This window comes from Chlorocebus sabaeus, chromosome 3, assembly GCF_047675955.1.
Source record: "Chlorocebus sabaeus isolate Y175 chromosome 3, mChlSab1.0.hap1, whole genome shotgun sequence".
NCBI lineage: Eukaryota > Metazoa > Chordata > Mammalia > Primates > Cercopithecidae > Chlorocebus > Chlorocebus sabaeus.
This window is the reverse complement of record NC_132906.1, coordinates 10603011-10619774: the sequence shown is the minus strand read 5'-3', so window position 1 is coordinate 10619774 and position 16764 is coordinate 10603011. Positions and strand designations below refer to the sequence as shown.

At 37.3% G+C, this 16764-nt stretch overlaps 1 protein-coding gene across 2 annotated transcripts in view; it reads right to left on the bottom strand.

The window, feature by feature from the left end:
• RXFP2 (relaxin family peptide receptor 2) overlaps window positions 1–2471 on the bottom strand; it is a 72126-nt gene extending 69655 nt beyond the window's left edge. For both annotated transcript variants that reach the window (XM_007960071.3, XM_073013207.1), the window contains exon 1: window positions 1634–2471. In XM_007960071.3, the coding sequence (XP_007958262.3) occupies window positions 1634–1676 (43 nt within the window). In that variant the 5' untranslated portion in view covers window positions 1677–2471. The remainder of the gene's footprint in view (window positions 1–1633) is intronic.
• Between the last annotated feature and the right edge of the window lie 14293 nt (window positions 2472–16764).

Sequence of the window (16764 nt, the reverse complement as noted above, 5' to 3'; positions counted from 1 at the left end):
AATTAGAAAATAAAAATTCCCAGAGATTATAATTAATCAACAAATATTTGTTAGGTTGGTACTAGGAGTTTGAAATATGGCTTTTACTTAGAAATAAAATCAAACGAAAATTACTAATTGAAATTTTGTTTTTAGTTGAAAGGGTGACTTTACATTATGGTAAATCACAAAATGTTATTTTAGTAGTAGATGTTTTTCATCTCATAAACGGTTTAAGCAAAATCAATTAAATGCATTATCATGTGTAAAAGCAAAAATATAGTAAAATTGGTTAAACTATGGTTACAGTCCTGTACATTAAATAATTTTTTAAAGGGCACAGATGATCTCTATGACTTGTCTTAAATCCAAGAACCTACTTTGTAGCTATATATTCTTAAAATCGTATAAAATTGAATATTCAAATGTGGAGAGAACATGAACTTCTGAAGTAGGACCTTAAATAGGACCTTAAATAAAGAAATAGACTGCTGGCTACAACTATATTGCATGCCAGGTGAGTTCATATATTGTTTCTTCTTAATTAACACTAAGTTTTTCATGTAAGGTATATTAAAATATAAAATAAAAGTCATGCTAGGTGTATGGAGATATGTATTTTAAATATTTGAAGTTTTAGTATTCTTTTAAATTCAAAATAAAATTTAGATATTTTAAGTCTTTTAAAAATCTTTTGTTTGTTAGAAGTTTTAAAATAATTCCTCATAAATATTGCACTTTGTTTCAAGATTTAAAATATTCACTTGGAATTCACTTAATAAAACTGAATATTTAAAAAACCTAAAACGAATTTTTCAGAAAATAAAAATAATTTCAAATTTTAACCTTTATTCTCAGAGGTTTATCAAAATTCTTTAAGAAAAAATACAAATTAAAATATAAACATTTTTGAATGATAATAAACCTCAGCAAACCTTGGGTATGATTAATAGGTTGTTTATGAATGTATAGGCTGATAACGAATCTTTTCCTTTAAAAGCAAGTGAAGATTTAAGTTTTATTTTTTGGTGAGCTTTACAATGAAAATGGTGCTGACTTGAAAATTAAGAGTTTGACTGAAATAAAAATTTCCACAAATTAAAAACAAAAGAAAATTATCTAAGTAAATGCACTTTTACAGACTTTTAATAACTTTATTTTAGAGAGATTTACTCTCAGAGACAGATACTGTTTTTTAGATCTGCCTGTGGCTTTGGAGTTCCCAGTTTAATTACATTAACGCAAGATAGTTACTAACTAACAATTACACGAATTTTATGGACATATTTCAACAGGTTGAAATTCCACAAAACACAATTTTAGTTTATTAATTTGTCATACTTTTTAAAACAAATGCCAAAAATATTTTCTGCATTTTAATTGATGTAGTCAACATTGTTTTTTGACATACTTTATCTACAGCTTAATAACATACAAAGGCATGTTTCCATGAAAAATTTGTTACATCTAAAAATTACTAGGCTGTATGGGACTAAAAGCAATGAAAGGTAATGACAAATACAAAGCAAATTTGATGTCCGTTTTTTTTTTTTTTTAAACACCCCAATACATTTTTTACAATTGCCATAGAACTACATAGAAATGTATTTTTTGGGAATTGCACTCATTTAAAGCGAGAAAGTAGCAGCCTTACCTTTGACATTGATCAGAACGATGAAATGAAGTAGAAAGAACATTGTAATCAATCTGAGGCTGAAGAGATGTTTAAAACCAGAAAAATAATCATAGGTTTATAGCAATTGAGTTATTAGACGTATCCTCCTCATACCTCAGCAGGAGTTCTGATGTAGTAACTTCAGTGCCTCCCATGTTCTGAGCATGCTCACAGCTAGAACTTTACTGGCATGAGGGGAGACGGATTCTTGTCACTATGCAGGCTGTCTTTTTCGTTCTTTCTTTTTTGTTTCTTTTAGTTTAAATCTACACTTGTGTTCTTGATCACTAATTCATTATGGTGTGTAAAAGGAAGTGTAATAGGACTTTGATATTATTCGATAAGAAACATTTTTTAATCACTTAAAAATTTTTTTCCTCCAAAGCATGTACAACAATTTGCTGTTATTTAAATCCAAACATATATCGAAGTTCTTAAATATGAAGGATATAGGCTTACACTGAATAGGCTATGAAACTCTTTACAATTATATTTTCATGCAATAAACAAATGTCAACAAGCTGCTACTTACAGATACACAAAGAATACCCACTTCTATTCAAATGTACTTACATTTTTTCAAATGACATATAACAAGATAATTTAAATATATGGCGTTGTGTTAAATAATTACTGTAAAACATTCATACAATATTTTCACTTCACATACTTCCCCCATAATCATATTCCTTTTTCTTGAAGTGAATAATTGTATTCTTCCTTCCAGCTCTGTATTGCACACCTATTAGAAAACACTAATTATAATTTAGTTCTTACATCCTGAAAGCAGCTTTCTCAACAGCATAGTTAGTACAAGTTAAAGTATAAAAAGGGACTTTTGGTTGTAGGATTCTGTTGATCCCAGTGTAATCATTAAGACTTCTCCAAAAAGATGTAGAATTTCCATGTCTGAGTTTATATTTTACTAATAGCGAAATATCTATCTAGAATACAGTTTGTAGTTCTGATTTGGAGAGAAGATTTTGTGACTGAACGATGCAGATTCTCTTATATATTGTTGTTAACTGTGTGCTAACAACACTGAAAAAACTATCTTGTAGTGACTATTGTCATCACAAATCATAAAATATGGGGTTTTCCTTGTTCTTTCTTTCATTGTAGCCTTTGAAAGAACAAGGATTCAAACAGAATTTACAATAAAAAATACTGTATTTATCACATAATGTATTTAGTTCTTTTCTCTTTTTAAGAAGTGAGTTAAATTCCCTAAGACACCTCCCAGATACATTTATATGTGGTCTCATCTGATCTTTCAAATCAAAAGAAAAAGCAACAGAGAGAATAAAGATGAAAAGAAATACTTCAAGATCTTTTCTTACATTTCAAGCATCTTTTTTTCCCTCACTAACCTCGAGGCCTTTTTAGGTAAAAATTACCTTATTTCACTTAAAGGAATAATTAGTTTTTCTCACGTTTTGTGTTTTGCTGTCGAGATGATGGATGCTAGTTTCTGGTACTGAAATTTTGAGCATGAGTTTTTAAGTGCAATTAAATACCATGAATTGTCCATCATAAGTGTATTTGAAGTACAAATATATTTTCTATGAAAATGTAATTTTTGGAGAAATAAGAAATGTCAAGATGTCAAAGAAATTAGTTTAGATTTCTTCATGGTATTGTTATTCCTTTCTGTGAGGCTTTTCAATGTTAATCTTTGAAATATATTAACACAAACATTCAGGAATCAATAATTATAAATAATAGTAACATCTTTGGCTCACTGGTTTTTATAGGTAGAATATGCAAGCTTTGAAATACCATTTCATTTAATATGTTTTAACTTTGACTTATCTGGTGTGAATATCCAGTCTTTTGCACTGAAACTGAAATGATTGACATTTACACAGGGATATAATATATGTGTTTAAATAAGAGTGAATGAATTTACTCTATTCTTAGAGCCACAGTTGGTAAGGAGGCTCCAGAGAGTGCTTCATGCAGAGCTGAGACGAAAGACTTGTGCAAACTGAATCCTCACTGGATAATTAACTTTGAATCTGCACAAGTGTATTTTATTGATCCTTGCCTGAATCAGCTCATCCCTTCATCCCAGTCTCCTGTTGGTAGGACGCTTACTTTTAGCAATAATACTATAAAAGCTCATGTGAATATATTATTTACTGTACAAAACAATTCAATATAATTCTGGCTAATTCAAGGGAATTTATTTACTGAAAGCATTAATTACCTAGTTCTATGTGGTGGGGGGAGGGCGCAGACATTTTCTTAGCTTCTACTGTCATTTTTATATACATCTTGGAAACTATTGTTAAATATAAAATTCTTAAATCAAGAACATAATTTATTTAAAAATGGTCAGAAACCCTAATTTTAACACATTTTCATGATTGCGTGATTGTTTTTTATATAGGGCATAATTCATTATCTTTCCAAATTAATGTTTTCAATTAAGATATTTACTAAACACTTACTCTACTTAGTGAGAGTATAGCCTTGTAAACATTTCTCACTTCTATAGCCTTTTCACTTTATATAGCCTCTTATTCACCAAACCTGATCCATTAGCAGTTAGTATCACTTTCTGTTTTGGGGAAAACCAGACATACTGATATTCAAAGAACAAATTATATAAACAGGTAAGATCTGTCCTCAAAAAGTTAAATTATAGAATAATAAACATCCGAATCCCAAGCTCATGATAGCAGGCCAATAATGGCAATGTTCCCTTGAATAGCCTCCTTACCATAAATCAAGTTATAGTAAAATCTGAGTAATTCGGCCATACTAGCTAAGTATTTGTGATTATAACTATGCATTAGCCTTTATATGTGAGATTATAGCATTGTCATTATTCAGTAAGATTTATTTGCACCCTGTGGGCACAGCAAACCTAGCAATCACCTAATCTCATCAGCATAGTCAACATAGTGTGTCCATCAGTTGAGCAAACCAGTTCTGGCACAGGGTCCATTTTGATTAAGAAAGTCTAAATTAAGGGTTTCTTTTTTTTTTCTTTTTTTAGACAGGGTCTTGTGCAGTGGTGTTATCATTGCTCACTGCAGCCTCAACCTCCCAGGCCCAAACAATCCTTCTACCTCAACCTCCTGAGTAGCTGAGATCACAGGTATATGTGACAACATCCACTAATTTTTCGTATTCTTTTTTTGTAGACATGGGGTCTCCCTATGTTACCCAGTCTGGTCTTGAACTCCTGGGCTCAAGCAATCCTCCCACCTCAGCCTCCCAAAGTGTTGGGATTATAAGCATAAGCCACCATGCCTGGGCTTAAGTGTTCTAATTTTGATGTTATAAGTTTAAAATAATTTAAGTCATGCTCCATTTGTCTGGGAATTTCAACTCTTGGCAAGCTCAACTATTAGGAGCATAGCCACGAACCCAGAGTAAAAAATAACCCTGAGACATCCACTACTGGCAGTGTGGTAGATTAGATACACTGAAAAGACTTCTTGCTTGAAAATGCTGTAACAGCTCCTGCATAAAACAATTTTGTTGCATTTCTGGAGTCTTCAGAATGAGGGGAATCGAGTCTAAAGGGAAAATACATGACAAAAATAAAAACCAAATGCCGAAATGGCAATGGAGCACAGTAAACAAATGTAAAAGGCAAGATTGGTTTGCAAAAAATGCAGATAGCAGCACTACAACTTTTAGGCCTTGAGTCAGTGGCCAAATCTGAGAGCTAAGCCAGAGCTTCCTCGAAGGATCAGGCTAAAGACTATGAAAGGCAGTGTCCTGTAGCACCATTGCAAAAGAAATGCAAGCTCCATAATAAAAATATCCTTAATTGAAACCCCTACATTTTATCCAGGTTAAAATCAACTAAATATGAGCTCATTATCAAAGATCAACCAGGGATATATGGGTAAAAGTTGACAGAAACAAAGCAATAAATTTAGAACCCCACGTACTTCAAATATTGAGATGATCAGTTATGGAATGTAAAATATTTAAAGACTGCAATTACAAGAATAAATAAGGAAAAGAAACCATCAAAAAGCAACAAAGAGAATTTTCAGAAATGAAAAATATGTTCCTAAAATTTTAGAACTCAATGGATGCGGTAAAGAGCTGTCAAGACATAGTTGATAAAATAAGTTGTAAATGGAAATAAGGGAGTGAAGAAAGTTCCCAGAAGGCAGCATAGATAAACAGGGAATGGAAAAAAAAAATGAAAGAAGAGACTAGGAGGAAAGCAGGAAAAATTTCAACACACAGCTAATTATAGTCCCCACAGGAGAAACTAGTGAGAATGAAGAGGAGATAATATCTGAGGAGATAATTATTGAAAATTTTCTAGAACTGATAAAATACAAGAATTTATAGATATAGCAAGGACAACTTCTGCTAGGCAGGACAAATAAAATGAATCTGTATTTACACATTCAGTTTTGAAATAGTATAATAAAAAAGAAACCAGAGGGAAAAGACAGATCACCTACAAAGGGAAAATTAGAATGTTAGCAGACTTGTCAACAACAGCAATGAAAGCCAGAAGTGTAGTAATGCTCACAGTTCTGAGAAAAAATAACTGACAACTAAAGATTGTGTACCCCACAAAACGATCTTTTAACGGGAATGTAAAATAAAGTCATGCACAAGATATATGAATACTAAGAAGTTAGGTAAGAACCAAAATGAAAAACGCAGACCAAAAGTTTGATAGTGTTTCAGGGAGGGGAACAATCTGAGTTGCGAAGGTCATTAGGTGAAACCTCAGCTCTGTCCCTCTTGATTGATGGATTGAGAGATTAAGAAATAGTGTCAACTATTCTCCCGGTGGTATCAAGGCACACACGCCAAAGTAAGTCTGAAGGGTAGAAGGAAGTAAAACAGATTCTTGCTTCTGTGTGAAACTGAGAGCCTCCTCGGGTGCCTGTAATCCCAGCTACTGGGGAGGCTGAGGCAGGAGAATCACTTGAACCCAGGAGGCGGAGGTTGCAGTGACCCAAGATTGCGGGCTAGACCAAAAACTGGGTGGATACTCAAAAAGCATATTAGAGATATTATGGTATATTCGATTATTGTTTCCAATTATTCCACTCCCTGTAATAAGAGTATGTGCCCCCACATTTTGCCGTGTGCCTTGGCAGGGCCTCTCAGTGGGTAGTATATATTTCTCTGCTCCATTGACTTTTGCCTTAGCCATGAGACTTGTTTTCACCAACTGAATGTGACTCGATGTGACATATGCCACCTTCCAGCAGAGGCTTGTTTGTTTGTCTGTTTGTTTTTTGAGAGGGAGTCTGGCGCTGTCGTCCAGGCTGGAGTGCAGTAGCGCCATCTCGGCTCACTGCGAGCTCCGCCTCCTGGGTTCACACCTTTCTCCTGCCTCAGCTTCCCGAGGAGCTGGGACTACAGGCGCCCGCCACCACGCCCAGCTAATTTTTTTGTTTGTTGTTTGTTTGTTTGTTTGTTTGTTTGTTTTAGTAGAGACGGGGTTTCACCGTGTTAGTCAGGATGGTCTCAATCTCCTGACCTCGTGATCCACCCGCCTCGGTCTCCCAAAGTGGTGGGATTACAGGCGTGAGCCCAGCAGAGGTTTTAAGTGTGCTTTTGTGGTATGGCATGGTCGTTTGTACTCTCCCATTCCTTAGCCAGAATGAGAGTCACATGGGCCATACTTGAACGAGAGTTCAGCCAGGCCCAGAAGAACCACACAACAGCCACAGACCCATAGGCAAGACATACATGTTTATTGTGTAAGCCACTGGAGACTTTGACTTTATTGTTGCTGCTGTGTTTGCCACAATAAAACTTAACTCAGACAGACAGATAAATCTGGAAATCATCAGTGTAATCCTTAGTTTTACAAGACTAAATCTGATGTGATTGGCCTAGAGGCATGTGCTGTGTATATTGCATAAATGAATACACAAATTTAATTTTTCTTCGCAGAGCTTTTCTTCTTTTGGAATGTGTTCTATATTATATACTATTCCCAATTTTCTTATAGTGAATTATTCAAAGATTACTTCCAGAGCTGGCATTCCTTTTATTATTCACAAAACAATTCCTGAACATTAAATTCTTTTGTCTTTCCAAAATTCTGTGTGATGTGACTGAACCTCAATATGCATTTAGTCAACAGGTGCTATTTTCTAAGGCATATGTATCGTAATCTTTTAGTGCCTTCATTTGAAAACTTCAGGGAACATAAAATAAATTAGAACGTTATTGGGGGCTGTTTAAATTTCCAAGTCTGTGTATTAAGTTTACCCTGAATAAATGTATTTTTATTTATAGAGTGCCAACCATATATATTACTGGGTAATGATCTTTGATTTAAAGTGAAAAGTCACAAATCATTTTTATCTAAATTCATTTCAAATTCATTATGCCAGCTCTATATTTGATAGGATTATAAAACACAGACCTGGCTGAGCCCACAGGAGCCCTCATCTGAGCTTAAAACCCGCAACGACCATTCCTCTCTCTCTCTTCTCCCATCTCGCCTTTTGCGAGAGTGTGAACATTGATCTGTGCTCCGTTTCTCGATTACCTCATTTCCCTCATTCTGACAGCTGCCTGAAGTATGCAGAAAAGTTTTCATCCTGCTAACTCTTGGGAATTTTTTTTCAGATAAAAAGATTTTCTTTATTAATGACCCCAACTGTATTTCTTTAGATACAGGAGTTTTGAATCAAATACTTAGGAGAAAACAAGTTAAGATTGCAACTCTTTTTTTTTTTTTTTTTTTTTTTTGAGACGGAGTCTCGCTCTGTCACCCAGGCTGGAGTGCTGTGGCACAATCTGGGCTCACTGCAAGATCCACCTCCCAGGTTCATGCCATTCTCCTGCCTCAGTCTCCCAAGTAGCTGGTACTATGGGTGCCTGCCACCACGCCCAGCTAAATTTTTTTGTATTTTTTTTTAGTAGAGACGGGGTTTCACCATGTTAGCCAGGATGGTCTCCATCTCCTGACCTCGTGATGGGCCCACCTCGGCCTCCCGAAGTGCTGGGATTACAGGCTTGAGCCACCGCGCCCGGCCACCCTGCAACTCTTTACCAGCAATATATTGCAAAGTGAAACAGCTTAGAAAAGAGAGTGGAACAGAAGGAGAATGAGGGAGGGAAGATAAAGAAAAAGGAATTAAGTTGATCAAGTGGATTTTTTTTTTTTTTTAATTCTTGGGAGCTATGAAGTCCTTCTAGCACAGCTCTTTTCTGCAGATTATTTTTCTTTTTCTTTTTTTTTTTTTTTTTTTTTTTGAGACGGAGTCTCGCTCTTTCGCCCAGACTGGAGTGCAGTGGCCGGATCTCAGCTCACTGCAAGCTCCGCCTCCCGGGTTCACGCCATTCTCCTGCCTCAGCCTCCCGAGTAGCTGGGACCACAGGCGCCCGCCACCTCGCCTGGCTAGTTTTTTTTTTTGTATTTTTTTAGTAGAGATGGGGTTTCACCGTGTTAGCCAGGATGGTCTCGATCTGCTGACCTCGTGATCCGCCCGTCTCGGCCTCCCAAAGTGCTGGGATTACAGGCTTGAGCCACCGCGCCCGGCCCTGCAGATTATTTTTCAAACGTGTACAAAATGTAGCCAAGACAGGGAATTCTTTAAGTATCTAAAGAGGTGCAACATTAACAGCTACGATTACCAGTAGCAAGTGTTCCAGCCTTCAGTTGCCAGCCACTTCCTCCTCCTGTTCCCAAGATTTAGCGGGATAAAAACATCTTCCCCAGGATGCCCTAAACAGTTCATTTTAGATGAAAGAATTAATGAGCAAAAGCAAGGCCCCAACTATTCAATACGCAGATTAATCTCTGAATATCCGAGTCAACTCTGCTCCTCTTTGGGCAATCCTGGGACAGTCAGGATGCATATTTTTATTTCATTTATTGATGCGTTCGTTCATGAAATTTGGAGTTTACATTTAAGATGAAGTATGAGGGGGCGTGGCATATGTAGAAGGCTGGAGTGAAGGGGGGTGTGGGAGGGCATCGCATGCAAATAGAAGAAGGGAAGCATGTGAAGTGCTTTTTAAGCCGTGGGAAGAAATGTAAACTTCACATGGTGGGAAAGGGAGAGTAGTTGCAAAGCTTGAATCAAGGAGGGGAGAAAAGGTTGTCGTGCCCCATGGAAAGGGTGTGCTGGAGAGGACAGACCCTGAAGGCAGGAAGACCTGTAAGATATACCGCAGTCATGTAAGAAGGCACGAACCAACAGCATGGCAGGGGGAATGAGGAGAGGAAACAGATGTGAGATGTATTTTGGAGGAAGAATTGATGGGATGATGAGCCATGGGAGGAAGGGGGAGAAAGAGAAGTCTTGGGTGATTCTCAGGTCTCTGGGTTGAGCTACTGAATAACAGACCTACGAAGGGGAGCATTTGGTCAGGATGAGGTTGAGTATTTCTGTGTGCTGAGCCTGAGAAACCTGAGGAACATCCAGACAGCAATGTCCAGCCAGCAGGTGGAAATAGACATCAGAATGCAGGAAAGAGGTGCAGTCTGGGAAACAAGGAGTTTCACTTGCCAAAATATTTCCTTAAAATACTCCTTAAAATACTAAAGGGATTGAAAAGCTAAAGGGAAATGCAATTAAATTTTTAAAACCACTCAGGTGTTACATAATAGGAGATATTCATTAAAAGTCATTACAATTCTAAGGCACTGAAGATACTAGGGCCACATACAGTTAATATCAGATCACTATCTAATGAGCATTTATTATGTGACTAGCATACACAGGCTTCAGTTGAGTAAACCCAAGGAAAAGAGGCAGAAAAGAAAAATCACCCCTCACAGCCAGCACTGTTATTTTTCCATTTGAGATGATTAACAACCAGTTACTTAGGAAGTCATACAATAATTGTGTTCTGAAAATGAGCTGGATCCTTCAATACAATACTATGGATTTCGAAATGGGTATTTAAGGCATACAGAGTTAACAAATGAACGGGGAAAATAATATTAAAACACTGAACTCTGAAAATGTTGAAATATTTGTATATTTTCATGGGATATAGAGTAGCTTATTTCAATGAAATTGATGAGGTCAAATAACCAGACTTTTTCAAGCGCAGAGCCAGAGAAAGACTGAGATTCTCTATTAAATCACAAAGCCACCTCCAAGGCAGATGCTTTGCTCTAGGACAATTGCTCTAAGGCTTTATGTTAGGAGTCCCCTGGGCTCTACCAAGGACCAAGGGATCTCAAAGGGATTCGGGAAGGCAGCTGAGATAGGGGCTGAGGTACTGGAGAGAGAAATGATTTCACTGGCTGGTGCCAACAGTGGCCTGAAGTTTTTCTATGTATATATACACATCACGGAGCACAGCTAGCTGTCTAGAATCTGAACTTCCTTCGCTTTCCACGGGCCTCCTGAGGCTGCAGATACTTCCTTCTATTCTGTACATCTCTGAGTCTATCCATGATGTTCATTTAGCCATATTTAATATACATATTATTCATTATTACATTATAGATATAAAAGATATGTGTCATCTAATATGATATGACTTAGGAAGATTGGACTGGCAGGAGGACACGTCCTCACTGCTGTGTGCCTGACAACACAGTATATGAAAAGCAGATGCGCTGAGAGAAAGAACCTATGTAGTAGAGTGATTAGTGACAAACACTTATAAGGTGAACATGTACAATAGAGAACAGTTAAGAAAAATAAACTGGGGGCCAGGCGTGGTGGCTCACACCTTTAGTCCCAGCACTTTGGGAGGCTGAGGCCAGGAGTTCAAGGAACTCCTGGATTACTTGAGGCCAGGAGTTCAAGACCAGCCTGTCCAAATGGTGAAACTCCAACTCTACCTAAAAAATACACACACACACACGAATTAGCTGGGCCTGGTGGCGCACCTGTAATCCTAGCTACTTGGGAGGCTGAGACACAAGAATTGTTTGAACCCGTGAGGTGGAGGTTGCAGTGAGCCGAGATTGCGCCACTGCCCTCCAGCCTGGGCAACAGAGTGAGAGCCTGTCTAAAAAAATAAATAAATAAAAATAAATTTTAAAAAGAAATATAAACTAAAACAATGAGAGGTTTCCAAATGTCATAGCCATACTTTGAAAAACACCATGGAAGTGGTCGGGGAATTCCAGAACTGTATCTATTATTTTCTTTTCTTCTTAGGGAAGATCAGACAGTGAGAAGGCTTCTTTTCAAAGAGCATGATAATAATAGTTACAGTTTTTATTCACCTCACACCTGGCAGTGTTATTTTTCTATTTGACATGATTAACAACCAGTTACTTAGGAAGTCATACAACGTATCAACAACCGTATCAGGCAGGATCACATTCAGATATTGTTAACAAAACAGCAGCCCGTGGTTCAGTAATAAATACCAGTTTTTGCAGGAGTGGTTTGGTTGCTGGTTTTTGGGGAGGGCCAAAGCTTACATCATCATTGGTTTCTGTGGCATATATGTGAGGTTGGTGCTTAAGAAATATTTATCAGGCAGTTTGGCTTTACTAAAGCAGAGTTCTTCTATCAGTTTCTTGTTTTTATGTTGTTCAATTTTACCTTAAGATATTTGCTGTTGAAGTGTTTCATAAACAAGTCTCTTGAGGTAACTATATAAAGAACTGTTTGGAATTATAATTCTTATATAGCTGTTGCCAAGCTCAGTGATATATGAAGCCTTTAGTGGATATAGTGGATGCATATAGGAACTCTCTTGAAAAACTGAAACATTGTATGCAGTTCTGTGTTTCTTAGGAAACATAGATTTTTAATCTATAAGACTTTCCTAGGACAAATCCTGTGGTTGCTAGATGACATTACGATTTGAACTCGGTCTTTGTAAAATACTAGCTTTCTAGGAGAAGAGAATTTTAACTCATCCTTTTAGCACTCAATATAAACAAAATAAGCAAAATATGTGTTGTAGAATAATGAAAATATTTATTTAAACAACTTATTGAGTTATAGCTTATATACAATAAAATCACTAATTTGATGTTTACACTTACACAAATTTGAGTTCCTACATTTCAGTCCATAATAAATGTTGAGTTATTTTTTGTTTATGGTATGTGAAAAGAGTCAAGGTTCAATATCTTGCATATGGCTTTCCAATTGCTCCAGCAACAGCTGTTAAAAAGATTATCATTTCCCTATTGAATTACCCTGAAAACTCTGCTAAAAATTAATTGACCATACATTTGTGGGTCTATTTCTGTTCTTTCTATTCTATTCTATTGAGTTACAGTCTATCCTTTTGCTAATACCACACTGTCTTAACTACTGTAGCATTGTAATAAGTCTTCAAAACACATTCGCAACTTTGTTCTTTTTCAAAGTTGTTTATGCTATTCTAGGCCCTTTGCATTTCCACAGGATGAGCTTGTGAATGTCTACATTTGCTGGTATTGTGATTAGAGTTGTGTGGACTCTGGAAATAAATTTGAGGAGAATTTACTTCTTAATAATATAGGATCTTCTGATTCATAAACATGATATTAGTGGCTATTTATTTAGGTCCTCTTTAATTTCTTTCAGCCATGAAAGTAGTTTGCAGTGTACAAATCTTGCATATATTTGGTTAAAATCATCCTTCATTTTTTAGATGTTATAGGAAATTATACTTTTTAAAATAAAATTTCATTTCAAAATCCCAAGACTTTGGGAGGCTGAGGCAGGAGGATGGCCAGGGGTTTGAGACCAGCCTGCGTGACACAGTGAGACCCTGTGTCTACAAAAAAAAATTAGCCAGGTGCAGTGGTGCATGCCTGTAATCCTAGCTACTTGGGAGGCTGAGGTGGGAGGATCACTTGAGCGCAGGAGTTCGAGGCTGCATTGAGCCATGTTCGTGCTACTGCACTCCAGACTCAGCAAGAGAGCAAGACTCTATCTTTAAAAAATTCATTTGCAATTTTTTGTTTCTGGCATGTTATGAAATACAATTGTTTTTGCATATTGACTTCATATACAGAAATCTTGCTAAACCTACTTGCTAATTCTGGTAACTTTTTTGTAAACTACTTAGAATTTTCTTCATAGATTATCATGCCATCTGGTCAATAAAGACAGTTACGCTGATTTCCCAATTTGTATGCCTTTTGTATGTTTTTTCCTGTGTTTTTTCACACGTTGGAACCTTCAGTAAAATGTTGAATAGAAGTGATGAGAGTGGACATTCTTGACTGTTCCTGATCTTAGGGGGAAGCATGCAGTCTTTTACCACTCAGTATAAGGTAAATTTTTTTTCTAGATTCTCTTGATCAGATTGAGGAGGTTTCCTTCCATTCTTAGTTTCCTAAGAGTTTTGTGCTGTTGTTGTTTTTTTAAATCATGAATGGGTGTTGGATTTTGTCACATTGTTTTATACATCTGTTTAAATGATCTTATGCTTTATTCTTAGCATCTAAAAGTTTTTCATAGACTATCTCAGTCTTTCTCCCAAGCCTGATAGTTGTTTTTGTTTTTGTTTTTTTAATATCACTGCTTTAAAAATGATATTTCCCTGTTTTCTTTATTTTCAATGAGAAGCCTTTGATTATTCTTATTTTTGATTTCTAGTTTGTAATATGGGTCTTTACCCACTTCTAGTTCTTTTTAAGATTTTTCTCTTCACAATTGGTTTTAAGTAATTTGATTATAATGTGTCCTTTATTGTTTTTAAAAAATGTTTCCTGTGCCTGGAGTTTGTTGAGCTTCTTGGATCTGTTGGTGTTCAGTTCTTACCACATTTATAAAATTACAGTAATTATTTCTTCAAATACATTGATTTAAGGAGTTTTGCACTCTTATAGGTAGACAGGAAGAAAAAGTTAGAACAGCACTATCAAAATTCCAAAGTTCAGAGGACATTTTGAAGGCTAGCTGAAAGGCTGGGCAACAGGTGCATTTTAGGATTATGGAGAAGGAATTGAATATATTAGATGGTGCATATCATGGATAACTTTAATTTTTGGCATGAAGCCTTTGTTTGAATTTGACGCAACAAATGACAAGAAGCTATTTGTGGCCACCGAGTAAAAGAAGAATGGAGGCAACTGTTTTAGTAAGACTGATCAGGCAGTTTATGGGAAATGGAACAGAGAAAGAAGAGACTGGAGGATGAAATAGTAATTTGGAAAAAGGTAACATTAGATATATATCTCACACAAAACACAAAAATAAACTCCCAATGGATTGGAGATCTAAAACTAAAAGGTGAAACCTTACAGTTGTACCTCAGTATCCACAGAGGACCGGCTCCAGGATCCCCCCTGTAGAAAACAAAATCCACAGATGTTCAAGTCCCTGGCATAAAATGGCTTAGTGTTTGCATTTAACCTATGCACTTCCTCCTGCCTACAGTCAGGTGTCTCTTTTTGGTGGGGATACGTTCTGAGAAATGCGTTGTGCAGCAATTTCATCACTGCATGAACATCACAGAGTGTACTTACACCAACCTAGATGACAGAGCCTACTACACACCTACACGCTTATATTCTATTGATTATAAGCAAATCACTGGTCCTACCCCCTACTCAAAGAAAGAGGATTTCACAAGGGCATGAACATGAGGAAGTAGGGATACGGGTGCATGTTACAATAGGCAAGACTGTTGCCATCTTCTCAAGCAGGAGCTTGAAAATAAGTAAAGTCTGTTTCTAAATAAAGTAGGTGTGACATTTTTGCTGCCACATTACTGTGACTGTTAACATACACACACACCACTGGTACTTTCTCTTGGGAACCTTTGCTGTTGCTGCTACCTCATTCCCCACTGAAATGCTAGTTGATATCCTGGTCTTCTAGTCAAAGCTGTTGGGCCACAGTTTTACTTTTCTACCGTGGTTCTACCAGAATGAGGAGTGACTGCTTCGTGGTTCTGAAGCAGAATTTAGATCTTCCTTTGCTAGGAGTAGGAAAGTTCCATACTACAATGACAGAGTGCAGTACTCTCAGACGTCTTCTCCTTCCTGGCCCTGTGTGCCTCCTTTTATTTCTTAAGCTAGGCCCTTTCTGCCTTCTCCCTTCATGTGACTGGCCCCTTGAATCAGTTAGATTTAGGTTCACCAGATGAGCCCCCAAATAACAATGTAAAATAAAAATGCACCATTTTTTTCATGTAAAGTAATTCAGGAAAGATGGATGTCCAGGGCTGACCTGGTAGCTCCACTATGTCAACATAGCCCAGAGGAGAAAGAGAGGCAGAGTCTTTTATTGTAGGGAGCAATATGCCTAACTAAGAGGCAGGGCTGAGTGGCTATGAAGGAATGAGAGAAGAGACACTGCAGTGGTCCACTTGCCACCTGTGAAATGTCCTTCATAGCTTTCAGGCCTTGGGAAATGCTTTCTAGAATTTTGTTTGTTTGTTTGTTTTATGTGAGACTGAGTCTTGCTCTGTCACCCAGGTTGGAATGCAGTTGTGCGATCTTGGCTCACTGCAGCCTCCACCTCCTAGGTTTGAGCGATTCTCCTGCCTTGGCCTCCCTAGTAGCTGAGATTACAGGCATGCGCCACTGCACCTGGCTAATTTTTGTAGTTTTAGTAGAGATGGGGTTTCACCATGTTGGCCAGGCTGGCTTCAAACTCCTGACCTCAAGTGATCTGCCCACCTCAGCCTCCTGAAGTGCTGGGATTACAGGCGTAAGTCACCGCATCTGGCCTCTAGGATTTTTTTTATATTATAATTTGTGTGTGTTTGTTTTACTATTATATTCATGCAAAGGCTGTATCTTCATCATTTCATCCTGAATTCTTAAGGCAGTCCTTGTCACATATAAATGTATATAAGGAATTACATGAACTGAACAACTGTTGCTTCTGCACTTGGTCTTTTGTAGTACTGGACATTACAGTCCCTAAAGTTAGCAAGAAAGAGCGTTTCTTAGGAGGAAAGGGTTTGCCATGCTTGTGAAATGAGCTTGTTTCCTTCAGAAAGGGACTCTGTGGATCAAGGAGGCTGGCAGCCCACCCCGTGGCCTGTAGAGTCCCCATGACTGTGAAGGAGGGAGTACAGAGACATCTGAGATGGGCTGTGCCTTTCTAGTTCACCCTCACTCTTGTGCCTGTGGGCCCTACTTGGACCGTGGAGAGTTGAAGTTCTTCCAGTGGGTTGACCCATATTTCCGGCATCCACTGCTTTTGCAACTTTGTACCTCGTTCTTGATTTCCTGAGCCTTTTAAAGGGGGTTTTATAGGAGGCAAAGCAGTCTCTGC